This window comes from Lynx rufus, unplaced genomic scaffold (genome assembly GCF_022079265.1).
Source record: "Lynx rufus isolate CCGP_SWC_20201006 ecotype Redwood Valley unplaced genomic scaffold, mLynRuf1.p SCAF_9, whole genome shotgun sequence".
Lineage (NCBI taxonomy): Eukaryota > Metazoa > Chordata > Mammalia > Carnivora > Felidae > Lynx > Lynx rufus.
In genome coordinates, this window is record NW_025814897.1 from 61,141,899 (window position 1) to 61,160,426 (window position 18,528).

The 18,528-nt window shown below is 37.2% G+C and overlaps 2 protein-coding genes across 2 annotated transcripts; both read left to right on the top strand.

Moving 5' to 3' along the window:
• Positions 1-1,835: 1,835 nt before the first annotated feature.
• Positions 1,836-2,798, top strand: LOC124506252 (olfactory receptor 51L1-like). Its single transcript, XM_047072275.1, has one exon. The coding sequence runs from the start codon at positions 1,836-1,838 to the stop codon at positions 2,796-2,798; it is 963 nt and encodes a 320-aa protein (XP_046928231.1).
• A 13,640-nt stretch (positions 2,799-16,438) lies between these two features.
• LOC124506244 (olfactory receptor 51G2-like) lies at positions 16,439-17,383 on the top strand. Its single transcript, XM_047072268.1, has one exon. It carries the CDS (start codon positions 16,442-16,444, stop codon positions 17,381-17,383), a length of 942 nt encoding a protein of 313 aa, XP_046928224.1. The 5' UTR covers positions 16,439-16,441.
• Positions 17,384-18,528: the final 1,145 nt, after the last annotated feature.

Below are 18,528 nucleotides of genomic sequence, written 5' to 3' on the forward strand. Positions count from 1 at the left end.
GAAAATGACAGATCTGTCTTATTACAGACAGCTTCATATTTCCTTCTGTTTCTCAGCTGTAGATTCTAACCTAAAATCTTCTCTGGAATGACAGATTGTTCAGTCTGAGAACTTTCAGCATTCACACTATAAAATGGGGATCAGAATCAGTCAAGAGGGGAAAATTAAAAAAAAAAAGTTTTTATGAAATAAAACAGAGACAATAAAAGGTCAACGCTGGACAGACGGAGCCAATGAACAATCTGGGGCTACTTTTGGAAAGATCTTTACTTCAGGCCAGAGCTAAAATCTGTGTTAGACGTTTAAGAGTTCAGAGACTATGTGTCTCTAAGGAAGAATGAGGGAGATGCTGAGATATTGCAGGAGAGATCTGACTTTAAAACGTGGGGTAAGTGAAGAATTTTCTCAAGGACAGTCAATGGCATTAGACAGGCTTAAAATAAGGACCCAGAGAACTAAAGGGGCAGAGAATCTCATAGGGTGTAGCTGTGCCCAATGCCATCAACCTGGGGAATACCAAGGCCAGTATCAGCAGAGGCAATTACAGTGAAGATTGTTCAGGGAAAGGAAAACCAGACATTAGAACTCTATTTTGAAAAAGGAAAAAGACATTGGTTGTTTCTAAAAGGCACTGATGGAGGATGCTAAGGGCTACACTTCTGGGGTTGCTGTGGATTCATGGAGGTAGGTGCAAATGGGTCATAAAATTGGAAAAAGTAATATTTAGGTTTAAATTTTTAAAATAATTTATTTTATTTTATTTTTAATGTTTATTTGCTGAGAGAGAGAGAGCATAAGAGGGGGAGGAGCAGAGAGAGAGAGAGAGAGAGAGAGAGAGCGAATCCCAAGCAGTCTCCACGCTGTCAGTGTGAAGCCTGATGCCAGGCTTGAATCCATGAACCATGAGATCATGACCTGAGCTGATATCAAGAGTCAGATGCTTTACTGGTCTACCCAGGTGCCCCTAGGTTGAATATTTTTAAAAATGTGATTATAAGCATCATTTTGAGAAAAAAAAGCAAGAAAGGATAAACATAAATGAAGTGGATATTACCCATTATTAATGATAGATGTCTGATTTAAATATATGGTTTTAATTTTATTTTGTGGGCAGGCATAACTTTAATAGTTAAATTGTTACCATTATGATATATTTATCATAATAAATATCTTCCCCACTACTGTGAGGAGTTTAGATTAAGGAAGAATTGCTATATTAAACAGCTAAAAGATACGCAAGTGTGCTAGGATTATGGACTTGACTCTTTTTCATTTCCCCTTTTTATATAATGTGGTATTTACTTTTTTAATATTAAAATATTAGATATGCTCAATTTTTAAATATTATAAAGTATTTAATAAAAAATAAATATGAAAGGAAATTATGTTGAGTCCCTGGATACAATTCGGTTGCTCTGAATGAAGAGATAGCCTAGAAACAACAAATGATTAACTCAAGAACATCACTGACAGGAAGCTTATGCAAATCCATAGACATTTACTCTCACTTTTCTCTATTTTCATTTTTATGACGTTTGGTAAAGATGTCTTTTTTTCCTCTTTTACTGTTTCTATTTTTAGTGTCCTCGGGGCAAATTCATCAGAGTTCTTGTCAGAGATGACCAGATGACCAGTGTGTGGTACACACTTTTGTTCTGGAATTTAGTGCTCTTTGCTACTGGGAACTGTTTCTTATGTAGGAACCATAAGAGGTACCTCCTTCCTTTCTCTGTAAGGTTAGAGGAAAGATATGTTGTATACAGATTGCACTGCTTATGTTCACAAGGGATAACTTTGAGGGATAAAAAAGGATAACAGAAAAGATTCTTCACTGTATGCCAAGGTTCACCATGGTGGTCTGGAATAACAATGACACCATGGAGCCTATATTTATTCTGAGGGGATTTCATGGATTGGAGTGTGTCTATTCTGGGATCTCAGTCCCATTCTGTCTTGCATACTTGGTAGCATTTATTGGTAATGTTACCATCCTCTCTGTCATTTGGATAGAGTCATCACTCCATCAGCCCATGTACTACTTCCTTTCCATCTTGGCACTGACTGACCTAGGTATGTCTATGTCCACACTTCCCACCATGCTTGCTGTGTTATGGCTGGATGCTCGGGAGATCGAGGCAAGTGCTTGCTATGCTCAGCTCTTTTTCATCCACACATTCACATTCCTGGAGTCTTCGGTGCTACTGGCCATGGCCTTTGACCGTTTTGTTGCTATCTGCCGTCCACTGCACTACACTACCATCCTTAACAACAGTGTAATAGGCAAGATTGGTTTGGCCTGCTTGCTAAGAAGCATGGGAGTTGTACTTCCTACACCTTTGCTACTGAGACATTATCACTACTGCCATGACAATGCCCTTTCCCATACCTTCTGTTTGCACCAAGACATTCTAAAATTATCCTGTTCAGATGCAAGGATCAGCAGTGTCTATGGCCTGTGTGTAGTTATTACCACACTTGGTGTGGATTCAGTCTGCATACTTCTTTCTTATATCCTGATTCTGAATGCTGTGCTGGGGATTGCATCTCATGAAGAGCGGCGGAAGGCACTCAACACATGCATATCCCATATCTGTGTTGTGCTCATTTTTTTTGTGCCAGTAATTGGGGTGTCAATGGTCCATCGCTTTGGGAAACATCTGTCTCCAAGAATTCACATCATCATGGCTGATATTTACCTGCTTTTCCCCCCAGTGCTTAACCCTATTGTCTATAGCATCAAGACAAAGCAGATTCGTCTAAGAATTCTCCGCAGGTTTGGACTGCGGAGGGGGCATTAAATAACCTCTATCCTCAAGTTTTCCCATTAAAAAATCTTGGGACAGCTATCTGAGTAGAAGAGAAGTAAAATATTTGGAGTGTGATCATCTGATTAAATCTATAATTATTTCACTTTCTAGATATGTGATCTCAGTTAATCATCAACCCTTGTTTTCATAGCCAAACTGAGATAAGAATGTTCTTTTATATCCCCCAAATAATTATGAGATGTATAAGAGACAATGTGTCTAAAAAGATTCTTTTGAAAAATATACAATTTTGTTAATATTATTAAATTATTGGTATGAATGACAAAATAGCAATAAGTTTCTTTATAAAATATAGCTGTTTATATAGTTTCTCATGTTTGTGAACCAGAAATCAATATCTGTCTCTGATCTGTCTATATTGTGTTTCTCATGCCAAAGTTTCATACTTATTTATAAAAAGATTTCTGAATTCTTGGGGGCAAGTTTGGAACTTGAGTTTTTGACCAGACTTTGAACTGCTACTGTGGCCATGTGACCAGTTTTCACCTCATCATTGGGCAGTAATGTTTCTTTTCTCTCCTGGCCATATCTATCACCAGATAGATCTATCGGCTTTTTTCTATTTATCAGCAAATACTGAAGCAGACACATGTGAGTTGCTCTAGAAAGCCTGACCATCTAAACATCTAGACAAGTGTGTAGATTCCCTGTTCAATAGCACAGAATTTCGTGTCTGAATCAGTGAGTGGGTTGGGACTTGTGCAAAGTAACCATCCTTATCTTTTTTTTTTTTTCAACGTTTATTTATTTTTGGGACAGAGAGAGACAGAGCATGAACGGGGGAGGGGCAGAGAGAGAGGGAGACACAGAATCGGAAACAGGCTCCAGGCTCTGAGCCATCAGCCCAGAGCCTGACGCGGGGCTCGAACTCACGGACCGCGAGATCGTTACCTGGCTGAGGTCGGACGCTTAACCGACTGTGCCACCCAGGCGCCCCACCATCCTTATCTTTTAATAAGGTTTTCTCCTCTTGTTCTCCATGTCTGTGTAGATTTTCAATAGCATTGTCTTTGTCAGTTTCATTATTGCCAATAACCCATTACTTATTTTTCTCCTTCACTGGTAAGATTTATACATATGCCTTCATTGGTGATATTTTAGTATTTAATACCTATTCACTTTCTTCTCAGCTGTACTGAAAACTTTTTGAGCATGGGGTCACTGCTACACTAACACATCTCTCTGGGGCTGGTCTCTCCAACCAGCATGAGTACTCATAAAATAGTTCTAAGTGTAAAATTATATTGCCTATTCACTCATCCAAGAAAAATATACTGAGAAACATGAAATACCTCTTGTGGCAGTTATTTCTTTCAATACTGTGGATATATAAAATATGCATGATCTTAATGTTAAATAATTAATGTTTAATAGTGGAGACATATATGTAAAAGGATATGTTAGTAGTTAACAGATGCTGTCACTGAAATAAATAAATAGTGTAATTTTGTTATTAAAGATTGGACTGAAGTATTTGACACTTTAGCCGTGCCTTGTGGTTCAAATTAATCCTTCCTAGCTGGACTAGGTATGAAAGAAAGTGGTATGCTAAAGTTAACTTCTGTAGTTTATGAACGCCAATTGTACAATATCTTATTCCAAATTCATGTTCTGTAAAACACTGGGAGTTTGAAACTGGTCATGATGGAAATATTTACACAACAGAAATAGGCAAACAGTACATACCTGGGCTTTAAAAAGTTTCCTAGAGAGTTGGTTGTTAAGCATTTAACAGCATACCACTGGGTATGGTACTCCAGGAAGGGGAGGTAGCATGAAGAAAAACAAAGACTGTAGAGAGAACATGTGTTAGTAATATACTCCCATCTCCAGGAGAAAGTTGAGACCTGCCCAAACTCTTTCACATTATCTCAAAAGAGAAATGGCTCTGGGGGCACCTGGGTGGCTCAGTCGGTTAAGTGTCTGACTCTTGATCTCAGCTCAGGTCATGAGCTCATGGTTCGTGTGTTTGAGCCCCACATCAGGGTTTGGGATTTTCTCTCTCTCTCTCTCTCTCTCTCACTGTCTCTCTCAAAATAAATAAACTTTAAAAAAAAAAAAAAGAAGAGAAGGGACTCTAAATGGGTTGTAATGGACATGAACACAAACTGCCCAGATCCCACTTCAGTGAAGGATTTGTAGCCGCAGCTGCTGGAAGTGCTGTCAGGAGAGAGTCTTGGACTTTCACCCCTTCAAGGATTGTCTCCATTGCAGATATGACTTATGTAACCACAGTGATAGGCAGAAAGGCCTGACCCTACGGCCCAATGCAAAACAATTCACTCGTACAACTTTTACTTCCAGGACTCTCTGTGGTATTGAACAAAGCTGGCATCAGACCCGACTCACAGCTCAATTTCTCCTGGCAAACCAACTTCCATCCCATATATTATTAAGATGCTTATCCTGAGGACTCTCCATATGATACATATTGCACACTAAATTTTACCTCAAAGTCTGCTTTTGTAGAGAATCCTGGGATTCTCCCAGAAAACCTGTGACAAAGATGAAATAAAATTCTCAGAGACATCCTTTTGCAAGCAGGTGGAGTAAAGTAAGAGGATGTAGCAATGATTTTTGACTCTAAAGTCTTAAGTAGAAAGCCAAACTCAGTGTGTGAGCCTGGGAGAAGGGAAATAATTCTTATTCCTGTACTCCTAAGCATTGAGTATATGCACAGACAGAAAATGGTTGTGGAAGCTCTCACTTGGATAAATTGATAATAGGAACTGAATATTTAGCTTATTTGTGTCAAAAATTTTAAATGACATTAGGTCAAATGTCTAATTCAAATGATAATTTCTTAAAAAGTCAACCCCTAATTTTTTTTCCCTAGCCTCTGTTGTTGTTGTTTTTTTTTAAATATTTATTTATTTTTGAGAGAGAGACAGAGACAGAGACAGAGAGACAGAGCAAGAGTGAGGAGGGACAGAGAAAGACACATAGAATCGGAAGCAGGCTCCAGGCTCTGAACTGTCAGCACAGAGCCTGACGTGGGGCTTGAACTCACGAGCTGTGAGATCATGACCTGAGTGGAAGTCAGATGCTTAACTGACTGAGCCACCCAGGTGCCCCCAGCCTCTGTTTTTTGGGTTAAAAAATAATGTTAGGTTTTGCCTGTGGATTTTGGAGTAACTAATCTACACTGGCATAAGATGTAAGATTTATCCTGTGGAAATACTGAACCAGAAAATCTCTGGGCTCAGGGACATGAAATGAAGTCACAAAAGCAGAGAGATCATATTTTCTTTCTATATATTATTAAATTTATTTAATTATTAATTATTAATTTTTTACATTATTAAAATTTCCATGATATTAACTTTCTATATTTTATTAATTTTAACTTTTCTATATTATTCATTTTCTATATAATTTATTTCTTTTAAATCTTGGATTGTCAGTTGTCTGTACTTACCGTAGAATATTTGTCCATTCACCTAAGGAAGGACATCCTGGTTGGCTTCAAAGTTTTGGCAGTTAATAAAATTGCTATAAACATCTGTGTGCATGTTTTTTTGTGGACATAATATTGAACTTTGGGTAAATACCAAAGAGCATGATTGTTGGCTTGTATGGCAAGAGATTGCCAAAATGTCTTCTAAAGTGGCTGTACCATTTTGCATTCCCACTGGCAGTGAATGAGAGTTCCTATTGCTTCACATCCTTGTCAGCATTTGATATTGTTGAAATTCCAGATTCTGGCCCTTCTAATAGATGTGTAGTCTCATCACTATTTTAATTTTAATTTTCCTGATGACGTGTGATGTACAGCATGTTACATATACTTATTTGCTATCTGTATATCTTACTTGACAAAGTGCCTGTTAAGGTCTTTGCCCCATTTTTTAATTGTGTTGTTTGTTTTCTTATTGTTGTATTTTACGAGTTCTTTGTGTGTTTTGGACAACTGTCCTTTTCCAGATGTGTCTTTGCAAATATTTCTTGGTCAATGGCTTGTCTTCTCATTCTCTGGACACTATCTTTCATAGAGAAGAAACTTTCATTTCAATAAAGTCCAATTTATCAATTATTTCTTTCATAAGATTGGGATTTTGATGTCATGTCTAAAAATCATTGCCACAGCCAAGGTCATGTACCTTTTCTTATATTATCTTCTAGGAGTTCTATAGCCTCAGCCATGTCTAATGTACTAAAAAGCCCTTCAAGGCATTCTCCTTTCCTATCACAGTGCTTCTGATCTCTAGCATTTCTTTTTGGTTCTTTCTTAGTATCTGCCTTTTTCTGCTTAGGTATTCCATCTGTTCTTGCATGCTGTCTACTTTACTCATTAGAGCCTTTAGCATGTGAATCATAGGGATGTTAAATTCCTGATCTGATAATTCCACCATCACTGTCATGCCTACTTCTGATGCTTGCTCTGTCTCTTCAAATGATATTTTTAGCATTTTAGTATGCTTCACACACACACACACACACACACACACACACACACACACACCAGCCCCCAATAGCTGGACATGATGTATCAGGTAAAAGGAATGGCTTTAAATGGGGCTTTATTAATGTCTGATAAGGTATGGGGGAGGGGAAACATCCTATAGTTTCAATCTTTTGGTGAGCCTATGCCCCTGGAATTTGAACTCCATAAGTGTTTCTCACTTTTGTTTTGTCGTTTTGTTTTAATTCTCCTCCCTTAGACAAAACAGGATGGCTAGAGTGGACTGTGGGTGGGTATATCCTTCTCCCACATGGAAGGCTAGAGGGGCCTGGAGTTGGCTTTTTTTTTCTCCCTATGGTCATTTAGGTGCTAATACCATACCAGGTTAGGCTCTGGTTAACTAGTTTCTCCTGAGGCCTTGTTAAAAGGAACAGAGTGCCATGACATGTTTCAAAATGGTTCCTTTCCCCCTCTCCTTGCTAGGAGCATGAAGGGATTTTTCTTAGATGTTTACTGTGGGAGCTTTGAAAAGCTCCTGGAGGCAAATATCACAATATCTTACCCTCCCTCACCCTGCCATTGTTGGGTCCCCCTGGGTTTTTTAACCCTCAGACTTGTCTACACCAAGACTCCAGCAACCTGTTAATTTAGTTCAAATTTTCCTACCTTAATGGTAGTTCCCACAGCCATCTTGCTTATGAGCCTCTACTCTGTACTCCCTGTAATACAGGGAGCCAACTCCCTGTATTACCTGAGTCTCCACTCTCGGGGGTGGTAATGTGCCCCGTGTCCTTTCTTTTCTCATGGATCCAAGAAGAGGAGATGTTGATTTTCAGTCTGCTCAGTTTATCCTCATTGTTACGACAGAGTGATGACTCTGAGCTCCTCACATGAAAAACTGGAAACTGGACCTCAGGTTTATTGTTTTTAAAACCAGATCAAGGAAATTCTCATGTTTTTAGCTTAATGTTTTAATAAGCATTGTCAGTATTAAATTTAGTCAAATATATTTTCCTTATCAATCTAGATTATCACATGATTTATTCCTTATATTCACTATATTACATATATACTATATACTATATTTCATATATACTATATTCACTATGTTACATATATACCATATTCACTATATTACATGTATACTAACTATATTCACTTGTATATATTACATATATATAAATCACTGTGTGATTTTTGCATGTAAAACATCTTTGATGCTTGAATTAAATGCACAAAAAGGAGGAAATCATTTGTTATTCCAGACTGAGGTAGAAAAATATTTGATTAAATTTAATACTGATTATGTATTTTCATAAAAATCCAATAGGATCATGGACTGTGTGTGTATGTGTGTGCACACACAATTACTGGATTATATTTGATGATATTTTGTTTTGGATTAAATCAATTTTAAAGGATATTTTGGTCTTTAATATTTATTTTCTGTGATGTCATTTTCTGGTTATGGAATACAGGTTACACTTGCCTCATAAAAATCATTAAGAAGTGATCCTTCTTTTTATATTCTCTAGAAACACAGGTGTAGCATTTCTGTTATTTTTCTTTTCTGTTTTGAGCTATTCATTAAAGATGCCTTCTGGCTCTGGGGTTTTCTCTCTATAAAACTTTCAAATAGAGGTTTCAAGAAAGACATAAATTCCTGATAATCTGCAGAACATTAGTTTCAGATGGAAATTTCTCAGCCATTGTCTCTCATATATTGGTTCTGTGATATTTTCTTTTCTCATGTATCTTCACCATATCTTGGAATCTTTGACTGTCTCACATGTCAATTATTCTCTGTTATGTATGTCTGTTTTCATTGTCATCTTTTTTTTCCTTTTGGTGCCACACTTTAGGTATTTGCAGAAGGTTATTTCAGTGAATGCTTGATCAAGATACCAAATAAAGTGCCTTGAGGAAATAAGTTATGATTTCTCTTTCCCACTGCTCTGAACCTGGTGTCTATATTATGTCTCAATAAAGTGATTCAGAAAAGAAAATGCTACCCAAGAGCCAATAAGATGGGGTTAAGAAATGCTCAGTATTAGGATATAAAATTCAAATACTTTCCCATCTAATAACTGGTTTTCATTAACTTGCACATCTTAAGCCACACCACTCTCCATTGTCAGTTTTCACACATCCTCTACATGGGCTCTTTGAATTAGGTTCAATGAAGATCTTGTGTTTCTGTGAATATACCATGTGTTAGGAAAATGAAAGCTTCCCAGATTTCCCAACACAAGCACATACAGATGTGCATGCACACACACACACACACACACACACACACACACATATACATACTATTATCCTAATTCTACTTATAATATTAATTAATAGCAAGGAAATTTTAAGTCTGGATGATATTAAATTAGACAACAAATCTATCAACCCTTCTACTTAAATACACTAAATATTTTTCTTTGGTAAAGAACCTCACTGTGAAATGAGGCATTGCGCCATTTACTCCCCCCATCAGCTCAGTCAACAAGGTCTATAAAATTTTATTTCAGAGAAAGATGAGTGTGACTATTGGATTATATGGTAAAGATTTGTGATAAATAATGAGATTGAGATTTGGGAGAATGATGTAGCCTGGAAAACTGGGACTATGGAATTAGTGATTGATCTTCAAGAGGAAAGAGTGAATAGTGCAACTCATCATTTAAACTAAATTATCATTGAGTTAGACGCAGGTGAAAAGAACTTGAAAAATATCATTAAGCAGATTATCAACTGTTTTTTAATTCATATTATCCCTAGATATTCCAACTTTCCAGAAAAAAACAATCTTGTTAATATTTTATGGCTAATAAAATATCAAGAGAGCAGAATCCCAAAAGCCAAACTTATCTGATACAATGTATATTTTAGAATGCCAACATGTTAATATATGAAATGCAACTTTTCTAAACTGGATGCATACCTCCCAAAGGGAAGACAGTTTTCCTTCTGATAATAAATATATGTGTAAATCCAAATTGTGGTTAAAAGGCACTCTAATACTCATTAGATCACATCCAGACAAATTAGCCTTATGACTTAATTATTTGATAGCTACAAAATTTGATGTACCCTTTGAAGAGTCTTTGAAAGAAGTTTCATCTCAGGGCACAAAATAAAGGATCACAGAAATGGTAGCCTGGCAGAATACTAAGAATAATTAATTTAATAGCAATTATATATCAAAAGAACAGGCAGTAAATTTTTGATTATCTGTTATTGAGTATTCAATATGTTCTAAATGCTATATATGTTAATTCATTGAACATTTAAAAAAAACATAGGAGATAGAAAAAATATTATGAACTCCTTGTATACATAAGGAAACAGGGGCAAAAATGGCTAAGCAATGTCCCCTAGGTTACATAGTCCGTAAGTGCTGGAACTGGGATTCAAAGATAAGGACCTCTGGATCTCCAATCCATGACCTTTCCGGTCATGGTTCTGGAGCCCGTGCTATTTGCCTTTATGTCACCTTGAGACTTACACACAGAATATTGATTTTTAGTTTAGTTTTGTTGCCCCTCTTTTCTTCCACCTGCCTCCTGCTTAAAACAGGGGTTTTCAATGTTGGCACTATTGACATTGGACATTCTTTGTTTTTAAAGCCTCTCCTGCTCATCGAAGGATGTTTTGAAGCATCCCCTAGCATCTACAAGCTAGATATCATTAACATTTCCACAGTTTTGACCCCTAAAAAAGCCCCCAGACATTGTCAAATATTCCCTGTTAGGAAAAAATTCCTTCTTGTTGAGAATTACTCCCCTAAATCAATGATTCTGTCAACTTCCATTCTCAAACTGAATTCTGCAGAACACAAATTTCAGATCTTAATAAGTGCTGTCTGGATAAAATGTGTCTGGAGAAGGCTGGGTTAAACTGTGTTAAATAGGTTTTGTCAGTGCTGGATTTCTCTGAAATATTGGCATACAATATAAATGTTTACATGCAATGGTATTACAATGTACAGGGTTCCTTATGCTGTTTGCTTTTTAAAAAAATATATTTAACAAAAAAAAAGAGGGGTGCCTGGATGGCTCAGTCTATTAAGCATCCAAACCTTGCTTTAGGCTCAGGTCATGATCTCACAGTTTGTGAGTTCGAACCCCATGTTGGGTTCTGCGCAGACAGTGCACAGCCTGCTGAGGATTCTCTCTCTCTCCCCCTCTCTCTGCCCCTCCCATTCTCGTTCTCTTAAAATAAATAAATAAACTTAACTATATATGTATATATGTATATATATATATGATATATAACATTGTATAATTATATTTGACATGACATTTTCTGTAACATGTTGATTACATATTACAATATATTGATGACTAATATATTGTAATATGACTTTCATTGTAGTAATAGTATCCTTATCACATCACATAATTATGATTCCTTTTGTGTAGTTGAAATAATTAAGATCTAGTCTTTTCAGCAAGTTTGATGATTGTGATACAATATTGTTGTCTATATTCACTCTACTGTGCATTAAGACCTATAGATCCTATTTACTCTAATAACAGGTTTGTATCCTTAAATACTATCTATCCTATCCACACCCTCCTCCTCTCCCAGCCCCTGGTAACCAACATTTTATTATGTGCCGTTTGCCCCAAGCGTAATTGACTGAGGCTTACTTTATTTATTTGTTTGATCATTAATTCTATTCATATAGAGGTTTATTGTACATTTTAGGAAAATCTTATATAGGCACTAACATTTTAGAGCAGTAAGATACCAAAAAATCAGATTTTGGAAAAGTGAAATTTCATGGGGCAGTATAAAGAATATATTTGGATGCAGCTACGGCATCCCTAAAAACCAGCATGAAGTCATGTTGCCCTCCATTGAGATTTTATTGGAAATTACTTGAATTGATCTGACATTGAAGATAATGGGAACAAAATGATGTATTCTGAGAGGTAGTTTACTCTGTGAATAGAGAAATGTTGGTAGATACATTATGAGTTATGATCAAAAGAAAAACTAAATTGGTCTCAGGTGATGGCACCAGCGTAACTGAGGTGACTTTCCTAGTAGTGAAGGTGAACAGCAGTGGAAATTGGGCAAACCCATCCTCTACTCTCGTGTCTACTGCTCATGTAATTTTGGAATGAACAGATAAAACTCCTTTTACAATAGGACCTTCATTTCTTTGCTAGATAGTGAGGACATAGGTGTGTAGCTCTTTTTGTATTCTACCACACTTTTGTCTTTACCATTTAATATAATAGCTCAGGATTGTTCAGAGGCAGATTTGTGGGCCAGAGTAAATAGGACATTTTGCTGGATAAAGAGAGTAGGATGTCTACCCTTCTATCAGATTGCTGGTAAAAGCGTTGAGTATTATGGACTGCCATATATGAATCTCATAGCTCTTTATTGTTTATAATAAATTTACACTCTACACACAAGTTTTCGCACTCCTCACAGCGGCTCAACAAAGTGGGTTTCAAAGTGGGAGGACTATGTGATTTTCCCACCATTCAACAACTAGTAACTGCTGTCTCTGGTTATTCAAAGCACAGGCTTTTTTTAGTATATTATTCTGACGAAGTCCATTGTTTTTCCCCATCAGATTATCCCAGGGACACTGCTCAATTGCTGCCAAATCTGGACTCCCAGTTTGGGGATTGGGCACAATCATCTCCCTTCTCTGAGCAGGAACAAAAGCTCCAGTGACATTTATCCTCCCTGAAGTTTGCATTAAGAAAAGAAATTGGCCCTGAGAGGATGGCTAGTGAAGAAAGGGAGTGCAGCTTGGAGTAGTCAAAGCCCAGAAGTGTAGTGCTAATAAAGCGCTTTGCTGGACAGAGTCAAAGATGCTGAAAGCAAACATGTTATCTTGGGTCTGGAGTTGCTGAAGGAGAAATGGATGCCTCACCCCAGACATCTATGCTTCCTTGAAGAACTATCTCCCTTCAGATCTATTGTGTTTTTTTTATTCTTCTCTTATGTCCATATTCAGTGGCTTGGTCTACCTGCAACAAGTCCGCAGGTCTGGCAGACTGGAGCCCAGCAAATCTGTAACAGGGTGAATGGCTGTTTACACTTGAAGGTATGTCTAAAGTAAGGCTTCTGAAGTGAGAGAAATGGGCAGATTAGTACCTAATGTATTTGAAGAATCCAGGAAGTAGGAGAGCAAGTCAAGAGGTAAGACTGGCCATTGTACGTGTGAATTCACCGTTTTAGGATAGGTCAGAGGTACAGAGTATCATTTCCCCAAAATGAGCCAGAGTATCATCCTCAAGGCTGCTCAGAAGAGCCCTGGGACTGTAAACTCATCTGTAGGTGTAGAGAATGCACATAATGGGAACCCATGTACTGAAATCTCTGTTCTCTAAAAAAATTAATATTAACTAAAAATTATGTTAAAATGATGATAATGCTCATGGTGGTTTGTGTATCTCTTCTATCTTATTCTCACATGTATCTTACACAATTAACAATATTATGAGCGAAAAAAATGAATTAGGCAAAATAATTCTCAAGAGAAACCTTGAGGAGTAATATCTTTATAAGTGGTAACTTGGGCACCCTCGGTCACACCTGCCTTTGGGTCACTGTTATATTTGGCTGATATGCTTAAGATTGTCACTACTTCAGCACCTCCCTTAACATTTTGCTTCACTTAGCCCAAAGTATCTCCCAAAGGTCTTAACACTTTTTCTTCACTTAAGCTCAAAGGTCTCAGATTCTGTGCCAAGCGTTTTAGATACATTTTCTTGAGTACTTTCTGAAGTAAGGCAATACAGTTCCTAGTTTTTTGTTTTGTTTTGTTTTGTGCTCAGAGAAGTTTAGTAATGTGTCCAAAGTGATAGAGGTAGTGAATGACAGCTGTCATCAGTCTTCTTCTGACTCTAGAGGAGTAGCTACTTGAGAGCAGGGTGCCTGTATCTACATCCAGTAGACCCATTTATGGAAGATGGATTATGAATATCTGAAGTGAGAGGAGTCTTTAAAATGAGGCAGTAGGAGAAAGTGATCTAAGAGGGAGGACTTGGCATACTTGGGCAGGATGAAGTCTCTGAGGATATTGAAAGATTTAAGGGAAGGTATAAAGGAAGAATAAAATAAGTGTGCACAAATGCCAAGGTGATGACAATTATTGTTTAAGTGATGTTAAAGGAGACCAGGAGAAGACTGTAACATGATGAGCTAGGACAATGAGGGAAGTATATTAAGACTAGTCACCTAATATGTTATAAATAGAATAATATATAAATCACAAGATGAGGATATGTGAAGCAGTTCTGCTCTTCATTGTTATCTTTCTGAAAATGGAAGGAAGATGGTTTCAGAGTGGAAAAGCTCCTGTGATCACTGTAGGTGGTTAGGGAATTACTTACTTTTATTAAGTCTGTCAGAGAAAACTATGAACTGTAATTGTATTAGTGGAACAAGATATGTTGGGGGCCACGTGAATTTTGGAGGAAGTTTGACATCAGATATGCTAAGTGAAAAAAGTATTTTTGATGTTTAGTGCCTAAAGTAACTGGAATTGGGTGGCCATCATGTTGCTAAGTAATCAGTCTTTAGGGTTCCTAGTAGAATACCTCATCTTCTCCAGTTCCTGATAAACTCTGCCTCTTATGTTCCCTACAGCACATTCCATCTGCTGGGTACCTGAGCCCTGAGTACTAAAGCTCTTTCACTCTTCTTATAACATGCCATGTGTTTTTTTGGTTATTGCTAGTTTTATTTTTTTTAAGAAATGTTTTCTCTGTCTCCTTGCTCCATTAGCTATCCTTCCAAATTTTCTAGGAATAATTTCCCTTTTGACAACTCTCTATGGAACCCAATATACCACTAGTCCCTGGACACACATGCTTCAGATTTATCCTAAAAAAACTGAATTATTCTTACCTGCTAGTTTCACAAACTATTCCTGAGGTCCTTCTGAATTTTTGCTTTTTGTTTGTTTCAATAGATGAAACCAAAATCTACCAAATAACTCATTCCTACCATATGATCATGAACCAGTATTTTTTTCTCTATATACAACATTTATATCCATTTATCCTTTATTATCCCACATTTTACTTTCATCCACTTAAAAAAATACTACAGGGGCGCCTGGGTGGCTCAGTCGGTTAAGCGGCCGACTTCGGCTCAGGTCATGATCTCACGGTCCGTGGGTTCGAGCCCCGCGTCGGGCTCTGTGCTGACAGCTCAGAGCCTGGAGCCTGTTTCAGATTCTGTGTCTCCCTCTCTCTGACCCTCCCCCATTCATGCTCTGTCTCTCTCTGTCTCAAAAATAAATAAACGTTAAAAAAAATACTACAATAGCCTTCAAAATGATTTCCATGCCTTCTCTTTTGCCAAACTTTAGTCGATTCTTTACATTGGTTCTAGTTTGACAGCAATATAATATAGGTCTGTTTACAATATATTGTTTACTTTTTATTAAAATTACTATCTTGCATCTTCTAAGATGAAGAGGGAGTTCTTTATATTTATACATAAGTTCATTCAGAAATTCTGGTCTATTTCTTTTTTTTTTTCAAGCTCTTTTTTTTTTCAATATATGAAATTTACTGTCAAATTGGTTTCCATACAACACCCAGTGCTCATCCCAAAAGGTGCCCTCCTCAATACAATTCTGGCCTATTTCTATTCAGTCTGCACCTCAATACCATCTGAAGAGCCACCCTATCCTAGTTTTGGCGAATTATATTCATTTGCACTCAGACTTGTAATATCTTCCTGCACTTGTCTGGGAGTCAATCAGCACAGAATGCCCAATACAGCCCTTTGTTCCCATCCAGCTCATATTTGTCATTTGAGACCTAATTCAAGAATCACCTTCAATAAATCTTCCCTGACATATTTGGGTCAGGTTTCTTTCCTCTTACTGTGTTTTTTTAGGCCTTATATTAAATTACTTCTTTAATTTTAGCTTCATTTTCTAGGTTATAAGTATTTGAACGCAGTTTTTATATATTTCTCTCTATTATAGCACTGCCAGTTTTCCTTTTATAAACTATGTTCTCAATAAATATACAGTGATGAAAGAATAAATTAACTGGCAAAATAATAAATACAGGTAGTAATTTTACACAGTGACCAAAGGAATGATTGGAAAGAGTCCATAGAGTGCAGCATGCGTCAGAGCATTGCTGTTTCTTGCAATATTGACTGTACCCGAATTGTTCCAGGTTCTCATCTTCCCACTTAGACTGAAGACACCTCCATCACAACAATGTCTGTCTTCAATAGCTCTGCCCTGTACCCTCGCTTTCTCCTGACAGGCCTCTCAGGCCTTGAAAGCAGATACAGCTTGATTTCCATCCCCATCTTCTTGGTGTATGCCACCTCAATTGCAGGAAACATCACCATCCTACTTATCATCAGAACTGAGCCTTCCCTCCACCAACCAATGTACTACTTTCTATCAATGCTGGCACTTACTGACCTGGGCCTATCTACTACAACCTTGCCTACGATGTTCAGCCTTTTCTGGTTCCATGCCCGGGAGATCTCTTTTAATGCCTGTCTGGTCCAGATGTACTTCATTCATGTTTTCTCAATTATTGAGTCAGCTGTGCTGTTGGCCATGGCCTTTGACCGCTTTGTAGCAATCCGAGAGCCCCTGCGCTATGTGGCCATTCTAACCAATGGTGTGATCACTGGGATTGGGTTGGCAATTGCTGGAAGGGCCTTGGCTCTGGTCTTTCCGGCTTCCTTTCTCCTAAAGAGGCTTCAATATCGTTCTGTCAATATTCTCTCTTACCCATTCTGCCTGCACCAGGACCTTATAAAGACAACTGTATCCAGCCGTCGGGTCAGCAGCATCTATGGCCTCATGGTGGTCATCTGCTCCATGGGACTTGATTCAGTGCTCCTTCTCCTCTCCTATATCCTCATCCTTGGCACAGTATTGAGTATAGCCTCCAAGACGGAGAGGGTGAAAGCCCTCAACACCTGCATCTCCCACATCTGTGCTGTGCTCACTTTCTATACACCAATGATTGGGCTATCTATGATCCATCGCTATGGGCAGAATGTGTCCCCAATTGTCCATGTGCTCATGGCCAATGTCTACTTGCTGGTCCCACCCCTCATGAACCCCATTGTCTACAGTGTCAAGACCAAGCAGATTCGGGATAGAATCCTCAAGAAATTCAAGCAACAGAAATTTTAGGTGAAAGAGACTCTAAAATATAACTTCCCTCCCAGTCCCTTTATACTTATGAATTAATTTCATATTAATGTAGAATTTTGAATTTAAATATTACTAATAACATTTTGTTTTTAAGATAGTAGATATAAACCTCAATAATAGTAAGGTCTGTTGAACACCTGAAACTACATAACACTGTATGTTAACTATACTGGAATTACAAAAAAAAAAAAAAAGTTAAGGCCTTTGGGAGGTGATTAGGTCATGAAGGTGGAGCCCCCATAAGTGGGATTAGTGGTCTTATAAAAGGGCTACAGAGCTCCATTGCCCCTTCAGCCGTGTGAGGGCACAGTGAAAGGAGGGCCATCTATGAACCAGGATGTGGGCTTTCACCAGACACCAAATCTGTAGGCACCTTTATCTTGGACTAACAGCCTTCAGAACTGAGAAATAAATGCTTGTTGTTTAGAAAAATATATGTGCAAATCCTGTATTTTCAGCATAGATAATAAAGGCATGGTTTTGTTTTGTATGTATGTTGACATACTAGGGAATATGGTCACTAAACCCAGGTTAAGCTATTCTTAGCAGAAGTATATAACTTATCTTTTAATAACCAGCAATAAATAAATATTAATACACATTTATATTATTAATATATTAATATTTATTAATTAATAAATTTAATAAATTAAAATTAATTAGTTAATATATTAATTATATATATGTGTGTGTGTGTGTATATATATATATATACTTCCATCTCCTTGTTGGATCTTCTGTCCAGTTGGTTGTTCTGTTCATCATTGATAGTGAGAAAGTGGGGTATTAAAATCTTAAGCTTCTGTTTATTCCTCCCTTCATTTCTGCCAATTTTTGCTTCATATATGTTGCTGATCTGTTATTATGTATGTATATGCCTATCATTGGCATATACATACATATATGGTGTATTGATGTACATATATGGTGGATTGATCCCTTTTATCATTATAAAACGGACCTCTTTACTTATAATATAGTATCTTTTTTTACTATACTATAGTATATAGTATAGTCTACTGTACTATATACTATTTGGTTTGTTTTTTTGTTTTTTGTTTTGGTTTCAAAGTCTATTTTTTCTGATGTAGTATAGCCAGCTTTGTTGTAGTTGCTATTTGCAT